Genomic DNA, 23,568 nt, shown 5'->3' on the forward strand with positions numbered 1-23,568 from the left:
TAAAAGAAACTGTACAAAGTAAAACAAACAAACTCTTGTTATTGTGGTGCGCATCTCTATCTTCTATGTTATAAGAGATAGAAAAAGGTGAAATGAAACAAGCCGCTATAGCCATAATAAACCTTGTGGGACAAGACAATTATGAAATAACCTTCTCATACAGAACTTCCGATTCTCCCCTTATTACAATGATTATTTTATATTCGATCACTGAGAAAGTCTTTAATTGATGCTCGTAGGACATTGTTCCTCAACTATTCATCATTTGTTATATATGTAAATTATCAAAATTAGTTGAAATATACACGTACCAAACAATAAATAGAGGAGGGGTGTTTCAGGAACAGTCAAGACTTTTCCTTGTTGGAAACTTTTATGAATCCAACTATTGGTGAGTCGGGTGCTTTGGTGAGAGTCTTCAAGTCAAAAGCAATCCAACATGTCGGAAAACTCGTATCATAGAAATAGCCCACACATCTGCAATCCGAACTACATCTTTTACCACAAGCTTCAATAGAAATATTGGCTCCAATTCCATCAAAATAATTATACGTGCACATATAATGTACAACACTTTCAAGCTTATAATAATGGAAATCTTTTGTTCCACAGAAATTCACTTGCGTAGGCACACAGTTCTCCTTGCTCCACCCAATCAAACCATTTTCAGTAGGGCAAGCAACACATTGCTCATCTTCACACAGCCCTAATTTCCCGCATCTGTCTGGCATCTGGCACTCATTTCCCCAATTTATTCCATCATTACCTCTAGAGATTTTACCGAAGAGAGTAAATCTTTCTTCCTCGGGCAGAAAATCAACCTCTTGGGAGTAAGTAAAGACCCTCAGATTTCCATCTATGCCTAGCCGAAGAAACGATATTGTGCTGTTGTATTTTGGCCTATCCATAATGAAACTGTCACCGTCTGAAGAATCTAGCGTCAGCTTATAATGCCTCGTTTCTGGAGAAGATTTGAGCGTTAAATTCTTTAACCCTGCATACGAAAATGGAAAAGTGTAGTATAGAATCGGCCGGGGAACATTGCTGCTTTTGTAATAAAACGCCAATCTTCTGGGCTCCATCACGAACCTGTAAGGGCCGTCGACGTTTTCCTTAACGGAGAGTCTGCTTACGAGCTTTGTGACCCGACCGACTCGAAGAGATTGACCCACCAAGAGAGTATCAGTTGGATAGTCAAAAATCTGCCAGATAAAGTTACCCTTTGAGTCATGAAGCACCATGTTGCCATTTGGAAACAACCCGAACCCCAGGACACCTTTGTTGGCTGTGTTGCTTTGCCAAACCACAGTGCCGTCGGCTTCGGCCAGGACAAGATTTCCGTCGGTTCCCAAAGAGAACACGGCGTTTTCGCGAACCGGTTTGCCACGGTTGGCTTCCCAAACCCAACGGAAAACCGGTTCTTGCTTTTTGATACCCAAACGGAGAGCAAGGGTGAAAGCATTTGGTGTTGTGTTGTAAAAGCCAAGCTGGAATGGATCATTGTAGATGCCTGACATTCTGTAATTTGCATTGTATTCATTAAAGTATTCCCCTAATCCTCCTTCATTCACGAACTTAAATGTTTCATTGGCAGGAACTTGAGCATTAGCTACGGCGAAAATAAGTGTTAAGAGGAAGAAGAAGGAGACTAATGCTGAGGAAGATGACATTTTGTTTGTTTAATTGGAGATGAATATCGATCGCTGAGGCAGCCCAGTGTTAATAATAGCTAAACAGAGACAAGTTGCTTGTTAAATAATTGTTACTTCTTAATGAATCACCCCTTTCACATTACACTACTTTGTTATGGACCTACAAAACTATACTATATCGTTTTTAAGAATTTCTCTTTTATACACGTTGATTTAATCTGGATTCAAACCTTAATTAACTCATCAAACGTTTTAGCTAGAGCCCACAATTTTTTTCTTGAATACATAAAATTTCCTTACATCGCTGGCAAAGTAATATATAAATATAAAGAGTGTTTCCAAATATATTTATACTATATTAAAATGCAGAATGCGTACTCGAGCAGCATCATTTGAATGCATAAAGTATATTTAATTAAACTAGAAAGGTTGGGAAATATATAATTCCTGACTCATCTGTCAATTAAAGAGGATTAATCTATGAAACTTCCCCACGTTGTCCAGTGGCCAGTTGGAGCCATCGCTTATTTTAGTGGATTGAGGAACGCGTTAGTGGGAGCTGTTTGTTGGTTCAATCGTTAAAACTTACATGAGATGAACAAAAGATTAAAAGTTCCGTTAATGGTTGCTAACCCAATAATCATATATATCATAAGTAACATGTTTAGATTAAGTGTTGATCAAGTCAATTGTGCTGAATTTTTTTATAATTTTTTATGGGACCTTTGTCATTATAGCAGTATATCATTATTATTATTTTTATATAATTACCAATCACAATAAATAACACAAAACATCTCTACACTACCTAAAATTCTAATTCCAAAATCCATAACATATTGACTTCACATAATGAAAAAATTTCCAAATTGATCTCTTCATGATAGCTGTCATTGACTTGAGAGTTTAATGATAGTTTTTAACTTGAAATAATATTGTGAAGTTCAAAACCTGTAAATAATTGTATCCTCTGTTAAACCAAAACCTTGATCACTGCATAACTGGCTTACAATTTAGGAGAGATGCGTTCGAGTCCAAGGACTCATATTCTCACCCAATTAAAAGTTCGATTTGTGGGCTAAGCAGAGAGAAATTCTAGAATACATCTAAGATATCATGTCACCCATACAACAAGTAATGATATCATGACATGCATGCATTTATTTTGAACCACTATCATGCAAGTGGTGATTGTATTAAATTCAATTACACATGTCATGCATGCATCAATTGATTATAATACATCTGAGGTATTTTAGAATTTTTCCTAAGCAAATATCCTTTCAAATATTTATGAAGCCCACATAGGTAGACATCTCTCCAATTGTAAATGGAGCAGATATCATCATAAATTTAGGCTGCACTGGTCTCAGCACATATATCTGATTAAACAACATATATCAGCAATTAAAAGAAAGAGAGAGAGAATTTTTTAATAAACAATGTAAAGTATCTTAGTTTAAAATTTGTTCATCTATCAAATAATGATGGAGACAGGCAATGCAATAATTAATGGGATTAAATGAATATTCAAGGTCAAACTTCGGCACCTTTAATTAGATCGATACCTCAATAAGATAATGCGTTTTATTTTAGTGATACCATATCTTTCTTTTTTATTTTTTAAATGATACCATCCGTATCTTTGCCCAGGCGTAGTTATATTCAATTTATAGTAATATAATGAAGACTATGATAAGAATAAACACCGTAAAATCTTTATAATCTAATACTCAATTAATTAATAACTTCTATTAGATAATAATTTTTTGCGATCTCAATTTGGGTCAAAGGGCTAAATTAATAAGATAAATTTTTTTTCTTAAAACTCTTATACGACTTTATGGTCTCATTCATATCATAAATTAATAATGTACTGAAATTATAAATATAATTATTGTAATATTTTATTAAATAAAATTTTACTCTATTGTTACTTGTTTTCTATTGAAATTTATGATAGTTGGATATCTCATCACTAATTTTACTTATTACTTCTAGAAGTTTCATGGTTAAATTCTGAAATTATAAGAATTTTAAATTTCTTTCGTTAATTTAATTTATTTTTAATAGATTTATTTATTTTTAATTGATTAAATTGGTAAACTACAACAAAATTTATAGTTGATTAAAATATAAGTTCTTTCAATTGTACAAACACTTTATAAATTTCTAAATTATCAAAAATTTATCAAATAATTAAATGTCTTTTTAAATTAATACGATCCTGATATGATATTATTAATTTATAGGGAGTTTACTGCACTTCTCCGTCTTTAGCACTCTTTCACATTATAAACATTATGCTCCTCGTGACATTTATTATCTATATAATACATATTTTGGGTGGTAGCGTATTATATCGCATTTACTCGGTGAACGTGTGCGGGGGAGTATTTTTTTAATCGTAGGCTTTTTCCGAATGCTGTTGTTTCATATTCATTCATTAATTGGTACCTAGGAATTATCTATGAAAGTTCCTTTTATTTTTCATCAATTAGGACCCTAATTTTTAAACTACCTAAATAGATCACTGATGTGAAATGGTTACTACTATACTATTATTGTCAGTCTAATGTGATGCATTTATCAAAAGATATGAGTATTTTGTATCTTAAAAAGTCACGTTTGTCCTTTAACATAAAGTTTAAACACAAAAATCATAATGTGGGAGATATAATAGGTAATTAAAGGGAAAAAAAAAAACCAACTTAAGGGGTTAAATTGTGGAAGTTTGGAACACTTACTATACCATTAAGCATTGTACAATTTTACAATTTCTTATCAAAGATACATACGACTAAAATCAATAACATTATGACATGTATATATGCAAAAATCATCGCGTTATGATATGCATATAGGGAGGGTTTAACATATTGTATTGTATTACACTATATTATAATATTTAATGTAAGTATATTGTATTATATTGTATGACATTAGTATTGTATTATAATAATATTGTACATTGGTTTGTGTTATATTATATTGTACTAATTATATATTAATATTATTAAAATTTATTATTTTTGTATTACTAATTATATTATAATATAATAATTTTGTTTTTTATTTTTTACAATAAAAAATTAAAATATATTTAATGCCTTAATTAAGGAAAATGTTGGTACATTGCAGTGTATTAAAATGTACCATAATGCAGCTTCCAAAATTTTTAAACATATGTAAATAATAAATTAATATAAATAATATTATAATACTATGTAATACTATATTCCAAACACATAACAGTCGTAACCTCTATAGGTTACATATTCAAAAAATCAATCATGATTTATGATGATTGATTATTCACTTTTGGTGGGGACATTTGTACCATTTAAAACTATTTTGAACACCTATTCTCTCTCAAAAATGTAATTACCCGTCCAATTTCAGTAGGCGTCCATGACATCTACGTCGCTCAAAATAATGCTTTCTGTGGTGGGATAGATGAAAAATCAACTCTCAATATATATATATATATATATATATATATATATATATATATATATATATAGTTTTCTTTGTTTTTGTTTTTCTTTTAATTCTTTTATCTCAAGTTTGATTTCTTTTATCTCTTTTTGAAGGTCTTGAATACTAGGAGTTATAGTTTTCTTTGTTTTCTTTTTATCCAAAATCTCAGAATCATTCTTTTGTTTTTCTTTTAATTCTTTTATCTCAAGTTTGATTTCTTTTATCTCTTTTTGAAGGTCTTGAATACTAGGAGTTATAGTTTTCTTTGTTTTCTTTTTATCCAAAATCTCAGAATCATTCTTTTGTTTTTCTTTTAATTCTTTTATCTCAATTTTGATTTCTTTTATCTCTTTTTGAAGGTCTTGAATACTAGGAGTTATAGTTTTCTTTGTTTTCTTTTTATCCAAAATCTCAGAATCATTCTTTTGTTTTTCTTTTAATTCTTTTATCTCAAGTTTGATTTCTTTTATCTCTTTTTGAAGGTCTTAAATACTAGGAGTTATAGTTTTCTTTGTTTTCTTTTTATCCAAAATCTCAAAAAAAAAAAAAAAAGATATCCTTGATTCTATTCAAACAGATGAAAATGGAGCCCCCATCCTCGATGAGTTCAATAGTCCAATTCAGGATGTTGTTGCTACCTTGATCCTGACTATATCCCTTTATCTCTTAGGTGTGAAGGATCACATATGAAATGAAGGGATATAGTCAGGATCAGGGTAGCAACAGCATCCAGGTTGAAGGGCAGTAAAATCAATTCTTAGCCTTGGATTGTAGCCATACCAACAAGACTGATACTAGAATATAGGTCTTGACCCATGGATTCTCTGCTCTGTAGAGCATCGTCCTTTTCTAGCTCTTCTTCTGGAAGAACTAGTGATTCAAAGAATGTTGTGAATTCGGAAGAATTTGTGATTGAAAACTTTAATAAAGCAATTGAGAATTGAGAATTACCAAAGGTTAATAAAGAAATGATTTATAAAACAAAAAAACTTGATTTTTTAAAGAATGATTATGTTATAAAAACTGAAGAAATAGACATAACCCTTTCAAAGCCTTTTGAAACTATTCATCTATTTTCAGAACACTCTTTAAAGAAATTAAAAGATAAGAACTTTAATTACGTTCATATTGGCTTAATACAAGTTGGTATAAAACCCTTAACAAAAGAAGGTCTTAATACCTTCATACTGGCTGTGGGTAAGAGATGGGCGATTCATCTCTTTTGATGATTCTTTACTAAGTAGTATAGAATCAAGTCTTTGTAAATGTCTCATTTCATTCAATTGTTACCCGAACATAACAATTTCTCTAAAAGACAAGACATTCTAAAAAGCATGATTTTACAAATCAAGACCCATAATTATCACATGATTGAAGGATCTGTTCCAGTTGCATTGATCTATAAAATTTCTTACAAACCCATGATTTCTGCGTTTAACACGCAACATAAATTTCAGTCAAAAAGAGATGAGACTCTTCTCTTGCAGACTGATCTGTCTAAAGCCAACACCGTTATTCCAAAACCAATCCAATGGAAAGATGTCAATATTCCAGACGAATGGATTCTTGAAGGAGCCACTGCTCCAGTAATTCCAAAACAACTTGAGCCTAATACAGAGTTATAGCCTAATACAGAGTTATAAAATGTAACTCAGTATTCTGATGGTAAAGTTAAATTATCCTTTAGAAGATCTACATCATTCAGATTCTCCGACAAAAACTCAAGTACGAGTATTCCTAGTTTATAAAGGAGATTTTCAAAAATTCCTTCTGTCATAAATCTCCCTTTTCAACAAGTACAAAGTCAACCTAGGTTTTCCACCTCGGATATACCTAGTTCTTCCATATATTATGTCGACTATACAACTAGTGTTCCTCATCACTTCTTCTTGAGCCAAAATTTTGTAAAATCTCTCTCTCTCTCTCTCTCTCTCGGGAAATCTGGAACAAGATATCAAGGAAACATTTCCTATCTTGTAATTTTCCCTTTCTTCAAAAGCTGTAACTCATTTCTGGATTCAAGCAATTTAACCTGTAAGTTTTAAATTCAATTTGTAATTCCAATTTAAAGTTCATATGCATGTTTAAATTTCTGAAATTAATTTAAAGTTTTTAATCTTCATAAAAGCTGCTACGTTCCTCTAAGGCAAAGAGACCGGATCTCTGCCCTTAGTTGTATCTTCTCTTCTCCCTCCATCCAATCAGAATACTATTTCTGGGATCCAGATCTAGTATTATCTTTGAGCCTTTAGATTTTGTTGCTAGGCTTGATTAAAGAACATTAAATTATTTTTAGTATATCGGCTGGAAAACAGAACGTGCGTGATATTGATCTGTTCTAAGTCAGATCTGGTCACAAAGGCAGATTAAGTTCTGCATCGATCTGGAAGCAATGCCACGTACATCTGGAAGCAACGCCACATATTAAATAAATTCTTTTTTTTAATACAAATGGCTTTAATAATACTTTATTGGAGAGAATATTCCGAAGCAGTCATCTTTGTTTTCATCTCCAAGGGAGATGAACGGCTAAGCTTCTCCCGAAGAGCTTGAACCAAAACAGGCAATAAAAGGTTCTGATCTCGAAGCAAGAAGCTGTTGCATGACTTTGAAATATTCTTCTTCGGTCTTTGTACTATCCAAGAGAGACCGGGCCTTAGTTCTTTGAGCTAAAAATGTGCTTTGGGCTTTGACATCATGGATGCTTGGAGTAAGGAGTCCTTTTGAAGAAAGCCAAGCTTGAACTGTGGCTTCTGATAATTTGGACTGCTCATCAAATTTAGATCACCATTTAACTTTAAATGTTCTTTGTAAAATGAGTTGGGCGTCTTGGGTGTGGTAGTTTAACAAACAGAGTTTAACATTAAAGCCTTTGCATTGAAAGGCTCAGAGAAAATGAGGGAATTTTTTCTCAGACTCTGAAGGGACATAGCGGGCTTTGAAAAGATTTAGACAGCGGATGGCGTTAGGGGTAAGAATATCTGGGCTTGGCCTAAAAAAGTTCCACCATTGTTGAAATCAGTTTGGGAGGCTTTGGACAGTTATTTTTTAATTGAAGAAAAATAACCAAAAACGGGTCTTTTTTGGGTTTTGTATAAAAAATGTATTAAACCAAGCTTGTTGATAATCCCAGTAGGAAAAGAATAAGCAATGGTTTAAGGTTCTTTGAAAACTGGCGGGAAAGGTTTGGAGCTTGTGGAGTTGGTCATTCCACTGCTTTGGGCTTAGAACTTTAAGAATAGTTGCTGTGGAATAGGCAGGCTCAGAATGAGATTCACTGAGGAAGAAATGTTTAAATTTAACAGACTCAGTAAATTCAAGAATGCTTTGACAGAAAGACTGGGGTTTGGACAAATCCCATGGTTTGAAAAACCAGCCTTTCGGGAAAATCTTTGAAATTTCTTGAAATGGATCGGAATGATAAAAACTATCTTCCATAGTTAAAACATTTTGAAAATGGGTTTTATTAATCCAATCCGAAGATCTTTGAGAAAGCTTTGATTGAGAAACAACTATTTGAGAAGATGAGGTTTCTCCAGAAATAACTTTAGAAGAAGAAGATTTTGAAATTTCTTTAGAAACAAACTTCTCCTTTTTAGGAGCTTTAGAAAGATCTTTATTTTGGGAAAAACTTTGTAAGGCGAGCATAAGCTCAGGAGATTTAGAAATTGATTTCATCCATTCATTTACCTGTTCTTGATAGGTAATAGCTTTAAACTGAGCTTCCTGATACTCTTGTTCTTCAACTATGTTAATCCAAGATTTGATTGGCATGACTGATGAAAGCAATTTTTCTTTAGGAGGGGTTGCAGGTGAGGTCTTTGAGGTGGTTTTAGGTTCAGGGTCTTTAAGAATCTCCTTCCCTTTATCTTGTCTTTTGGGCGGCATTATCTGTTTTGGAGAAATTTCCTGGTTATAAAATCAGGGATAGAATTTGTATCACCTTTAATAAACTCAATATCAAAATAAAAAACACTCAAAATAGCTTGCCATCTTGCAAAAATCTGTTTTGAAGCAATATTTTGAACATCTTTTTCCAAAACATGTTTTGCAGCTTTGCAATCAATTCTGAGTAAAAATTTTTGATTTAATAAATCACTTTGAAATTTAGATATACATAAAACAATAGAAAAAAATTCTTTTTTAATAGTAGAGTAATTTCTTTGATATTCGTTCCAATGAGCAGAAACATATTGTACTATTTGTTCTTTATTATTCTCTTTTAGCTGTAATATCCCTCCATATCCTAAATCTGATGCATTTGTTTCAACCATTTTAGGTAGTGCAGGATTTGCAAGGAATAAACATGGAATATTTTTAACAGAATTCTTTATTAGCTTAACAGCTTTAGTTTGCTCATCAGTCCATGCAACGAGGTTCTTTTTTAATCTATTATGCAAAGGTTTTGACATTTTGTTAATAATTTAAGCTACCTAAGAATCTCTGCAATTGGGTTTTGTCAAGGATTTTATCAGGAAATTTATCAGCAAATATAAGAGATCTTTCAATAGGCGTAATGGTTCCCTTAGAAATGTAATGACCTAGGAACCTGATCTTTGTTTGAAACAAAGAAACTTTAAAACTAGAAATTGCCAGACCCGCCTTTCTAGTGGCAATGTAGAAAGTCTTTAAATGTTTGAAATGTTGATCAATTGTTTGGGAGAAGATCAACACATCATCTACATAAATCAGAGAAATGATTATAAATATTATTCATAATTCTTTGGAATTCTGAGGGTGCATTTTTCAAGCCGAATGGCATAACAGTCCATTCATATTGTCCAAACGGAACAGTGAATGCAGTTTTATAGCGGTCTTTTGGATGAATTTGAATTTGCCAAAATCCTGACTTCATATCAAATTTGGAAAAAATAAATGCAGAATGTAGTTTTTGAAGCAAATCTTTTTTATTAGGTATGGGATACCTAATCCATTTTAATACTTTATTCAGAGGTTTATAATTTATAATAAGTCTAGGTGTTCCTCTTTCTATTTCAGAGTTTTTATTTACATAGAAAGCGGCACAAGACCATGGAGACCTAGATTTTACAATGAGTCCTTTTGATTCTAAGTCTTTTATTTCTTCTTTACAATGTTGTTCCAATTCCATATTCATTTGGATTGGACGGGCTTTGGTAGGTATTTGTTTTTCATCAAAAGAATTTTCATAAGGCAAATCTACTAAATGTTGCTTTATGTTCCAAAAAGCAGAGGGTAGATCCGCACATATCTCTTTTTCAATGAGATCTTTAAAATTAGAGATTTTTCTTTTTACAAATTCATTTTGTAATTGGTTTTCGATTCTTTGTAAACTCAAATCCTTTTTTAAACAAATCAGGTCATTTTGTTTTGACTTGAGGAGTACATTGATTTGGTTCTGATAAACAGAACAGCCTTTAACAATATTCAAATTTCTTGTTTTAGGTTTCTCAATGAAAGGGAAAACAAGGTTTTTTGTTTTTGCTTTAAAAGATATACTGTCATGGTTAACAGTATAAGGGGTTATAAGGTTAATGAAAGGAGTTCCTAAAATAACAGTATGATGGATATCATTTGTTAAAAGAAAGGAAGTCCTAAATTCAAAACCATTATTGTATACTGAGGCATCAACTTTAGATTTTACTTTTAATTTTGAATTATTGGCGGCAGAGAGTCTTTCATTTGTTTTTTCATGAAATCTTTTAGGGACAATATTTTCTTTAATGCAATTTAAATCGGCACCAGTATCAAAAAGAGCAATGGTGTCAATCACAAAGTCTTTAGAAAGAATTAATGTAATTTTTATTAGGTATTTTCTCGTGGTGATTTGTTTTAAAACAAACAGGAAATCATTGGGTATGGATTCAATGTTTTCCACGTTTTGTTCATTTTCAGATTCAACATCTTTATCAAAATTATCTTCTAATTATTTTTGTAGGAGGAGTTGAATGGTTTCAGAATCATTCTTTTGTTTTTCTTTTAATTATTTTATCTCAAGTTTGATTTCTTTTATCTCTTTTTGAAGGTCTTGAATACTAGGAGTTATAGTTTTCTTTGTTTTCTTTTTATCCAAAATCTCAGTACGATCATAAGTATTCTTTTTAATTATTGGGCTTTGGAAGTTTCTGTTTTATTGAGTTCTAGGGTTTTTAAAAGTTTATCAAGGTATTCTTTTTGGAGATTTGGATCAGAAATATGTTTAACCAATTCAAGAAAAGTTTCTTGTCCTTTAGTCAAGACATTAATCTTCTTTAGATAAGATTCTGTATCAGAATCACTATCACTGGATACAGATATATCTGAGTCAATTAACTCATCAACCTGTAGAGGTTCATTATCTCCCGTCATGGAAGACTCTACAAGTAGAGGGGCTACTTTAGAAAGTGTTTCTTCATCAAGGCCAAGCTCGTGGAGCTTTCTATTAACTCTGTAAAATTTTACAGTGTGGCCTTTCTTATCACATTTAAAACACGTGGCTTCTTTGTAGTTGAAAGAAGTTTTTTGTTTGGGTCTAAAGTCCTTCTTTTTAGAGAAGCTGGGCTTCTTATAAGACCTTGAGGGTTTCTTATAAGAAAGTTCCCTAGAATCTTGAAAAGGTTTCCTGTGGCTTTTTGATTTGTAATGTCTCTTGTAAGGTTTTGAATAACACTTACCATTACAATCTTTAGAAGTGGATGCTTTAAAGGGATCATAATTGAATTGCTTACAAAAACTGCCTAATTCTTGCTTAGATTTTCTAAGCTCCCATTTTAGACGTTTCTGAAGTTTCAAGTCTTCGCAAATCTTTAAACCTTCCTTATTAACAAAACTGACTAATTCACCGTAGGTGAGTTCGTCATAAGGAATACGGTTGTCATAGAGGGCTTTTATGGAATTCCTAACCTTTTCTCCTAATAGGGTAGGTAAACCTGCAAGGAATTTTTCCTTCCAAGTTATATGATTTGCATCATCCCTAAGGAAGAGTCTGGTAAAGAATGTGGTTTTGTAACTTTAGAATTCACTAAGTTTCCTACATCTCAGATTATGTAGTAACTCAGCATTTTTATCTCTTAGGTGTGAAGGATCACCTATGAAATCAAGGGATATAGTTAGGATCAGGGTAGCAACAGCATCCTGAATTGGACTATTGAACTCATCGAGGATCGGGGATCTATTTTCATTTGTTTGAATAGAATCAAGGATATCTAATTGTTGTTGTTTGGTGAGAAGATGATCCCACCAGCCTCTAACTTGACCCGTAAAACCAGCTATAAGAATTTCTGCAATGGCTTTGTCAGACGTTCCCGACTGGGTTTTATAAGCATTGGCTGCCATGGTCATCTGTTGCAACAATCCTAAGATGTTGTATTCAGACATACCATCAATGTTCCACTCATAGACAGAGGATGCATTAAAGCGTGATTGATTTAATGCTGCAAGTCTATTGTCTATGGCCAGATCAGGTGGGGACTTGACAGTAGGTAGAGCTAATTCCCAATGGATTTTATTGGCTTTAGAAGCAGGTTCTTCTTTAAAGGCTTCTATATCTGAAGAGGTTATAGACATATTGTCCTATTCTAGTACTCCAATCTTACTGGATTGAGCATTATCCGGGGCCATTTAGATTTTACTAGATGAAGAAGAAGAGGCTTTTATTCTATCTAGTTGTTCTTTAATAGCTTTAACAAAATTTGATTTTGACTCTTGAACAAGCTTTTGACCAGTAAGAAATAGGATCGAAGTGTGGATGTGATTAAGCTAAATAAATAAGAATTTATTGATCTGTTCTAAGTTAGATCTGGTCACAAAGGCAGATTAAGTTCTGCATCGATCTGGAAGCAACGCCACTTACTAAATAAATAATATATATATATATATGTATATATCTATATCTCTAGCATTGCCGAAGACTCCAATGAAAGAAGTAATAAAACGAATGGTCTCTGCAGTTTTTTTTTCTTTGTTTAGTAAGTATTTTGACATTGTTTTAAATTTCTCATAAAACTTTATTTTAATTGAAATTACCTAAATAATTAAGATAAAGTATTTTTTATTTTAAAAGAAAATTCAATCTAACACTTAATCTTTTAATAAAATTTTTACAACCATCCCATTTTATAAATTATAGTTATATTTCAAAATTTTAATTATTTTTTAAAATAAAATTATAAGAGTTTAGAATTATGGAGATTAAAATTATAGAATAAAAATAAAATAATTTATAATTTTATAATTTGTACGAAGTTATAAATAAAAACTTAAAAGAAATATTCTTTTTAGGGTATAGTTTTGCAGCAAGATGTTAATTTTATTCTCAAATTTATATTTTATTAATCAAACTGGGAATATTTTTGGAAAAAAATTCAAGAAAGGTGTTGTAAGGATTTTAAGAGGATGTTAAAAGCTCCATTTTTTTTTTAAAGTGCTGATATACTCACCGAATGGGATTTCAATTCGGGTCCAACAATGGAAAAAAAATTGATTAAAATTTAAAAAAAAAGGAAATTTTTTGAATATTTTGTGACTGGCCAGTTCATGGCTATCCTTCGGGTAGGTTATCATTTTCCATTTTTTAATCTGTAAAGCTTGTTGAACGAATATCTGAGTTCAAAAGTAACAGTGGTACAAATTAATATTCCTAAGATTATTCGTTTCTTCGGGTTTCACAAGAATATTGTAAAAATATTCGTTATTAAAAATATTGTAAAGTTTGAAATTTATTTGATTTTACACTCAATGCATGCAATTTGCATCAATCATTCACACTGAAAAAATAGAATTATCATTAAAAATGACAAAATCGAAGTAAACACAAATGATAGTACTAATAATTATGTAAGGATAATTCTATTTTTTTGATAAACGTTTGATACACATTATTAAAATTGATAGAAAATCAAACAAATCAACCTTTTATTATATTTTTTTATGACATGATAATTTTTGGGTCGATCACTAATAATTTCTGTTTATATTAAAAAACATAAGAAGTAGTGGATTTGACATTTTATCTGTTTACAGTAAAGAAAAGGAAAAAAAAAAAACAATTACACCATTCCATTATTGTTCTTTTCTCCATTGTTACTCTTCTTTGTTGCTAATCCATTTGTTAACGTTAATCCTCCTCCAATACCATCTTAGTTTCCCAAACTACCTCGTTTTGTTAATCAAGGAGAAGAGTGAAACTATTGGCACCCCTACATTATTCTTACAAAACTCCACTTTAAATAAAATTACAATTAAAGACAATTGAAAATTAAACACATATAGATTTTTTTCCAACAAATTACTTAATTCATAATAATCCTTTTCAAAAAAAAATCCATATGTTACTTCCTATTTAACTAAATAAATTGTACAAATTTAAGACAATCTATTGTTGTCTTTTGATTTCTTATTGATTAAATATTTTTATACTTAAAATTGCTTTGAAATTATAATTTGAAATATGTGTTATTTCAGTCAATGATTAACATTAAAAAACTTATCACCCATATAACTTTTTAATTTGTATGTAGATTAATAATAAAATTAAAAATAATTAAAAAATAGTACAATAATACTTTGAGTTTTAACAATAAAACAAATCAAATGAAAATTGAGAACTTAGAAAAGTGTATCTAAAAAAAGGGGCATTTTCGGAAATAAAATAAATATAACTAAAAAGGGGGTTTTATGAGGAGATGAGAGGGGTGTCAATAGTCCAACTCCAAGGAGAATTCGGAGAAACGAGTCATTGACTAGGGGTGTGCGTACACTGGGCTCGAATGGATTTGTGAAAACTCAACTCATTATTGGATTTTTTTCAACCCAACTCAACCAAAAAAGTATGTGCAACCAAACCAATCCAACTTTTAAATTATCAAAAAAAAAATTCAACCTTAATCAAATAAATATGTGCAACCCAAACTAATCCCACCTTTAAATTATCAGGATGAGTTGATTAGGTTGATGGTTATATTAAAATTTAAAATTAAGAAAATATAAGCATAGAAAAGTTTAAAACTTATTTAGTACTTAAAGTCAAATTCAAATAAGAAAAAAAAATGCATCAACTCTCCACCATAATATATAATATTGTGCATTTTACCCAACATATATCAATAAACAAAGCAACAAAAGTAAATTTTGCATTAAAAACTATGTGGTGTAATGTTTAAATATCTACTAACTTACTTTTAGTAAAAATTGGAGGTATAATTTTTGAATTTTGACTTTAAGAAATTAATTAGAATCAGTGTCAGGTTTAACAAAGAGAGATTGAAGAAAAGTCTCAATTATAAAAGAATAAAAATAATTCAAAAATAGATTTAGCTTTGGGATTTAACAATTGACAATCTATATTAACAATTTTATGATTTTTTTTGTTCTTGAGTTGGTTGGGTTATGACCCCATTTGATATTGAAGTTAAGCAGTTGTAACTTAAAAGTTATAGCACTAAAGTGTTTAATAAACACTAATTACTATAGTTTGAAAGTTAAATTGATTTGATCAACTACTTTCATGATGAAAAAATTATAATACCTTTATTATACCTATCAACATTATTATTTAAAAATAATATTTACTGTTGTTGATGCCGAAAAATGATCTCAACAGCTGAATTTGTTTTTTTTAGGAGAATTACAGCGCAAATCCAAGCTCAAACGTCGGTTTGAATGCAACTTTCTATACCTGCCAACCAGAAAACACGGTTAGGATACGCCGGTGGGGTTTCGGTGTAGACCCTCCGATGCTTAAGTCAGAAATTGTGTATAAGAGAAAGACAAACGAGAAGGAAGAATCGTGAAAAGTGAAAATCAAGGAATTTTTCCAGTAGAGAAGCTAAAAATCATGTGGGGAATGTTAAGACATTTAGGTAGGTGACTTGTAGAACTTTTAGTTCATTTTGCTAACCCTTTTCTCTGATGCCCTCTTCAACTTAAATAGGCTCTTGGACGTGGGCGGGTACCACCTTAACTTCCACCCACTTTCTTCAGTAGTTGCACATGATTACTAATTGGAGGTGGTTTAAATAAATCGTGGAACGCAACTTTCCTATAAATTAGGCCACGTTATCTTAACGAATAGCTTTCCATGTCAAGCTAATTCTTGGGTTGGACAAATAAATTTTGAGGTCGGACTTCTTCACTTCCAGGTCGGATAGGTGATTTTCCTGATCGCTCATGTAGGCTTAAGGTTGTATTCTTAAACCAGGTCATTCACATCAATCTCTGGTCGTACTTGTAAACCAGGTCGCCAACATAAGCTCCAGGTTATACTTAAGAGGCTAGCTTGACCATAATAAGTTCTGAGTAGATTGGGGTCGACTATATTTCTAAACATTACCAGAAAAACCCACCCAAACAATGCTGATTCTTTCTAGAGGTTATCAGAAAAATCCAACCCGAACACCAGTCCCCTAGTTTTCAATACTGAGAAGATATGAACGGTATTGGAAACTGAAACAATGAATAAGGCGCAATATGGTCTCCAGCAGAACAAAGGCAATGTGAAGCAGAACCGGGATAATGCTGAGTTAAATAGGCTTAAAAGTAAGAATTTGGCAAGAATAATAATAAAAATAAAAAATAAAAAGAAAGAGAAAGAAAAAATAAAAAAAGTGAAACCATAGAGAAAAAGCATAAGCACGTGACTTAAAGGTAAATTGGAAACATACATTTTGTCTTTTCTCAATACCTTTTGGCCTTTGTTTCATTTGGGCTCACGTTTCGTCCCCATCGTCCACACTTTGTCACAATAAAAGTGAAATATTGATATGCCGCCATCCTGCGATTTTTGTGTAAATTGAGCAACTATTCTACTAAGCCATAACCAAGCATGTTGGTGAGTACCTCGCGCACCATCTTCTTTTTCATGTTTTGTTTTGTTTTTTTAATAAATACCATATCTATATATGTGTGTATTGAAACCAAACACCTCTTTTAAAAAAAAAAAACAAAACTCGCCTCTCTTTTTGTTTTTTTCACAACCCAACTTCTTCTTCTCTTTACTGTGTTTCTCCTTTTTTTTTTTACGTTCTCTCTCTCTCTTTGTTATTATCGAAACCCGAACTTATTCTTCGCTTTGCTGCCTTTCTTTTTTTTTTTAACTACTCTCAGCTAATGTTGCATTTTATTGATGGAGAACCAATGCTGAATGATGTTACTGTTGTTGACCATTAGCAAAACTCGAATCCATTCTAGCTGGAGGAAATCTGGTGAGTTGTCTCATCCTAAGCGCATTTGCTTGTTGCTGTGTTTTGTATTGTGTTGGATGTGGTGTTGACAATGAAAGATTGCTTGTAATTTGTTGTTTATTTACTGGGTGTTAATATTGACTGGAAATGAGGTTTTGTTGAATGTAACATTAGGCAGTAATAGAATTAAGGAGTGCAGATGGGTCACTTTGTAACGACTCACAAAATGCAAATAAGGAGTTGTTGGATGGGCTCAGTGATATTGCATCGGGTGTAGATGATAATGGAAAAGTCAGGGAAGATAATGTAGAATTAAATTATAATACGACCGAAAATAAGTCTAAGAAAACAAGACGCGGAAATGAGGTGAATGAGGAATCGAGTTGTGCACAATTTGAAGATGAGGGAGATGAGCATAAAGAGTACGGCGTGAACAGACTAAACTTTGATACAACAAAGAAAGAGATTGAAGAGTTAAGGAAGGAATATCTAATTCTAGACGATATTACACTTAGGTTATTGGACGAAGATGAGGTGGCAAGCAAATTGGGTAATAGAGAGACTGCGATTTATCTGGAAATGTTTGAACTTGGTTGCAGGTTGTCCATTCAACCTTATTTTACTCGAATGTTGGTGAGAGTGGGTTTGAGTCCAGGTTAGCTTAACCCAACTGGCTGGAGGGTTTTAGGTGGTATGTATGTTGTATGGCCTGAGCAAAACAGAATCGAGCCTTGTTTTAAGGAGTTTACTCACTTATATTGCAATGAACATAGGATCAATCACAAATGATGGTACAATTTTATGTCAAAATCAAAGAGTAAAATAATAGTACTTGACTTTCTAGGCTCATGTAGATGTTGGAAAAATGATTATTTTGTGGTGGTTGGAAATTGGGGTAGGGATGTAGAGCTGACCAATGGTTGGTTTAAAGTTCCCACTCATTTTAGTAGACCAGGTAATGCGAATTTTGTTCAGGTTGAGGTCGAAATAAGGATACAATCTAACCCATGTTTTTACTACAGTGACTTGGAAGAAGAAAGTTGATATAAGTTACAAGCTGAGTGCTAAAGTTAAGAAAAGATTGCTAGATGTGGAGGATTGGAAATTCTTGTTAACACCTGAGAGATTGTTGAGCACCAGCCTCATTTGCAGTCTACCACATAACAGCAAGAAAAAGAAAACTAAGAGAACAAAAGGTAAAATTTTACCAAGTGGTTACCCTTGTTGTTGTATGCCAAAGATTCACTAATTTTAGTGTAGTTGCTATTGTTGCAGAAAACATATCTACCGCCAAGCATACCCCTGCAAAAATTGCAAAAGCCTTAATCGAGGAGATATCGAACGAGGAAGGCGAACTGCATAGTAAGAAACCACAACGGGCATCATAGAAAAACAAGGCTGATGAGAAAAAAGAAAAACAACTTGCGGTTTCAGCTCGCAATGTGCTACCTTAGAGCAAAAGTGATCGAGCTAGCAACTCTCGTCCCTTATGCATTTTACCACCTACCCCTTCCCCAATATGTCCGAAAGGAAGCTTGCTTGAAAGCAGTGACATCATAGAGTCAAAACGAGGAAGAGCGGAGGACTTACTACCCATGGTGAACTTACCCAGCAAGCAAACGAGATCAGCTTAAGCGTGACCTCAATGCTCGCAACGATAAAAATACTTGCTTGGCAAAAGGCTTGGTAGCCGAAAAGAAATCTAATGTGAGCAAAGTGAAATACTAGCTAGGCAACCCAAGAGGGGGGGTGAATTGGAATTTTAAAAATTATCCTAGGCAAACCACACAACAATTTAATCTAATGCCTTAATAAATTCGAAAACAATAAATTTGATAAAAGCACAATAATAAATGAGTAAGGGAAGAGAAAGCAAACTCAAGGATTTTTACGTGGTTCGGCTATCCCCGCCTACGTCCACGCCTCCAAGCTCACCGGGCTTGAGGATTTCACTAAGCTAGCCTCCCAAGGCTTCAAACGCTTACAATTGACTTCAAGGTGTCAATGAACCTTTACAACAAGAGATTATATCTCCAATCTCTTCACCCCAAGTGTTTCCCACACTTGTACACTCACAATTTGATGAGAAATGAAAATTACAACAAAAACTCTCTTTAAGAGTGGATATACAAATTATAGCTCAATGATGATTCAACAAATGATGATTTACGAAATGGAAGCTCAATATATGTTGTGTGCACTTGTTTATACTTGCTTGAGTTACCAAAAATGAATTGGTTTTGAGTTTATATAGTTTGAACTCAAAAACTAGCCGTTACTAGCCGTTATGCACATTTTTTGTCGTAACCGGCTTGCCGTTTATGGACATCCGGTTAGCCGCTTTCGTTCTGGTGCTTACTGCCCCGAATCCGGATTTCCGATTTTTAGAATCCGGTAAGCCGTTTTCGTTCTGGATGCTTACTGCCCCGAATTCGGCCTGCCGTTTATCAGTATCCGGTAAGCCGCTTGCTACAGTAACTGCTACAGTGAAACATTTCCCGAAATTTACAGTTTGACCCCAAAGCTTTATTTTAAATAATGCTTTCTCAATCCCACAACTTTCTGAAATTATGACTTCGCCCACACTTTATGAAATTATATAATGGCCCAAAAACATTTAAATAGTTTCAAATAGGTCCAAATCCGAAATTTCAAGCACTACTTGTTTATTTCAAAGTTTTCAAAATTCTTTCAATTAAACCATAAACTTTGAAAAACAACCAATTTCATAAAATCATTTTTCCATTAAATATGAAACATTTATAATGTAAAAATAATGATTTATTCAAAATATATTTTTCAATAATTTGAACTTAAAAGATTTAATAATTTGGACTTAAAAGATTTATAATGTAAAAATAATGATTTATTCAAAATATATTTTTCAATAATTTGAGCTTAAAAGATTAATCATTCTTAATCTTGTTTGTTATCATCAAAATCAATATTATGGAAACATATATGTTAACAATCTCCCCCTTTTTGATGATGACAAACATTTCATGTATTTAAACAATGATTCCACAAATATAGTCTTCTTTTACAATTTGCCAATTAGCTAAATTAATGATTTAAATACATGGATTTTTCTCCCCCTCATCATCAAAAAGAAAAACTTAATTGGCAAAGACAAAAGTAGCAAATTTTTATAGATTTGAAAAACATGTATTCTTCTCCCCCTTCATCATCAAAAAGAAAACTTTAAAGGAAAAGAAAAAAATAGCAAATTTGTTACCCATGTTTTCCAAGTGGAAATTTTGAAAGAATCTCCCCCTAACAACAAGCATCACCTCAAATATAAATTTAGTAATATTACTCACAAATTATCATCATATCTCAAAATCATCAAATCATCACCATAATCAAAACAATACTCAAAGTGCATATTATTCAAAATCATATTGTATGCTCCCCCTAAATATATGGCCAATTTAAAATTTTAACCAAAATAATTTTATCCAAAAACATATCATATTTATCTCCCCCTTCATCGTAAAAAGGAAAGATAGATGCAATTGAAACAATATCATGAAAATAATTCGATGAAGATATTACCCATTTTGTGAGAGCAAACATTTCGGTAAAGTCTCCCCTTAAAAATGAACAAATTATCAAATACACAACATGGTTAAAAAGATATAAGCTTCAACAATTATAACAAACCAATAACTCCATCAATTCATCAAGCAACGCACATTTAATCATCAAAATCAATATGAATTCCTCCAACACATGTAACAATTAAATCTGAGAATTCCATAATCATATATCAACCATTAAAAGAATGCTCAAAATGCATGTTATTTTCCCCAATTTACATCATTAAAATGATTTATTACTTTGTGTCCCCCTTTGGACAATAAAAATGTTCAAAAAGCATATTATCCAAAATAGAACAAGTAATAAGCTAAGCAAGGGAATGCAAAAGTCATAAGAGCATAATGTCAACAATTCAAGCTCTATAATTACTAATCACATTTTAGAAATTAAGACAACTAAACTCATCAAATATAATGTGTCATTTTAATATAACTTACACTCGCGTATACGCCAAGATCTCAATGATCATGTATTTCTCCCCCTTTTGATGTTATTTAAAGCAAGTAATGCATATTTAACAATACGTCAAGAAAGCATACAAAAAATGTATCCATTCACCAATCATAGATTCCATAAGATCAAATTTCATCAAATACAATGGAATCATCAAAACACATTCTTTGTCATCAAAGCATAAGTATATAATAGCAATATATAGATAATCAAAATCAACATAGCTAAAAAGCTATCATTATGAGCTAAAGAACAAGTGATCAAATCCATTATTACAAATGCTCACATATATTTTTAAGTGATGATCTAGTAGTTACACCTTGTGATGGATCGTCAAAATTAAATTCTTAAGGTGAGAAGAAATATACCTCCACTCTTTAGGGAGTGTTTGAGAAGTACCTTCATCTTACTCCGCATTTGTTTCTTCATGTTGCTCCTTTTGATTTTCAAGTGGTGCATTCTTTTGGCTATCATTTGATAATCTTCTTGTAGCTTTTCATCTACATTATCATCAACAACAACTTTCTCCATAGAGGAAGAATTAGACTCATCAAATATAACATGTATAAATTCTTCCACAATTTGGATTGAAAACGAATGAGAATAAGTTTTGCTTGTGTTTGAATAGCCAAGAGAAATACCAACATAAAAATTTGCCAAGATTATCTTTTGTGCTCAAAATAAAACATTTGCATCCAAATATCAAACAATAATCATCATCAATCCACAATGAAAGCAACAATGCATATGAAAATGTAAGTGCATAATATAATAGAAAACTATGGTAAAATCCATAAGGAGAGCACACTATGGAAGTGGTAATTTGAAATACTCAAAATGCACAAATTCGAATTTTCAAGATATTGAGTAAAATGAGTAAGTTTGAATCAATTAAAATGATTTTAAACACAAGAATGATTTTAGACACAAGAATGGATGGGGAATAATTTATATGAATCAATTTGGATTGAAAACGAATGAGAATGATGGATTTTGGAATGAAATCAAGTGAGGAGTAATCGGCTTTTAGTGAGAGAGAGAGAAACGGAAAGCCGAAAGAGAGGGAGAAGATGAATAGTTGAAATAGCACCCGAAACCGGATTGCCGAATGAGCTTAACCGGAAATCCGGTTGGTTCCAGCAAATGTTTCACGCAAATCCGGTTTTCCGGATAACACGAACCGGCTTGCCGGTTGGATCCAGAAGATAGCAAGAGAGAATCGGCTTGCCGGTTTGCCAAAATGCAGCTCGAATTCGGAATTCCGAATTGACAGAACCGGAAATCCGGTTTGGTCCAGCAAGCGTTCCTTGCGAATCCGGCTTTCCGGTTTTGCTAACCGGTAGTCCGATTTGAGGCAGAAAGTAACGTGCAAGCTATATACCGTTGGAAAGATAATTAAGTTAGCTTTCCAATAAATTTTACAGAGCTGGATTTGGAGTTCTCTAGAAGGAGTTATGACCAATTCATTATAGCATGTGCAGACTAGAGATTTTCACAAAAATTAAACATATAAGCATTCAAAAGTGAATAAATCAAACACACCACTTATCTATCATGCTTAAACACTTCATAAACATTAACATCAAACAAAACCATCATGATGAGTTGACAAGCTATCATCTTATATATATAACCATGCATCATGATAAAGCACTCAATGTTAAACACAATGATAATTCAATCATATAACCATACAAGTATACTTTCACAAATTCAAGTTATTATCCATTTATCATGATCCATTCAACAAAATTAATATGGCAAGAATTGTTACCAAAATAATCATCTTGCCTCATCTTTTTTTTTTTTTTTAGATCATGCTCAAATGATTATCTCACAAGTTTCATCAAGGAACTCTCCACCATTCCTTATTTGTGGTACCTACAAAAAAATTCAAGTTGTGTGCTTTGGTACCCAAATACTCTTGGGTCCTTGAGTGTTAGCAATGGTTCCTTTTGGAACCCAAATACACTTGACTCCATAATATACATTTCTCTTAATTGGACATCTATAACTCATATGACCATTTTGATTGCAATAATGACAAACAATTTTATGATCACTTGTGGAGGTAGCCTTAACAAAATAATTCTTATAATATTTTTGTTTCAAGTGAGGCTTATACCCAAGTCCTCCTTTATCAAACACACATTTTTTAGAATTAAGCATGTTATCCAACATCTTTTGCCCATTTGTGAATTTCAAAACAATTTCATTGAGCTCGTTACTCTTTTTCTTAAGCGCTT

At 32.1% G+C, this 23,568-nt stretch overlaps 1 protein-coding gene across 1 annotated transcript; it reads right to left on the bottom strand.

The window, feature by feature from the left end:
- Positions 1–347: 347 nt before the first annotated feature.
- Positions 348–1,670, bottom strand: LOC18050022 (epidermis-specific secreted glycoprotein EP1). The gene has a single exon (XM_006442449.1). It carries the CDS (start codon positions 1,668–1,670, stop codon positions 348–350), a length of 1,323 nt encoding a protein of 440 aa, XP_006442512.1.
- Positions 1,671–23,568: the final 21,898 nt, after the last annotated feature.

The sequence above is a fragment of the Citrus clementina genome, unplaced genomic scaffold, assembly GCF_000493195.1.
Source record: "Citrus clementina cultivar Clemenules unplaced genomic scaffold, Citrus_clementina_v1.0 scaffold_3, whole genome shotgun sequence".
In the NCBI taxonomy this organism is placed as follows: domain Eukaryota; kingdom Viridiplantae; phylum Streptophyta; class Magnoliopsida; order Sapindales; family Rutaceae; genus Citrus; species Citrus x clementina.

Bases quoted from the DNA above. Each gene is read 5' to 3' on its own strand.
- LOC18050022 (XM_006442449.1), bottom strand. From the start codon at position 1,670: ATGTCATCTTCCTCAGCATTAGTCTCCTTCTTCTTCCTCTTAACACTT.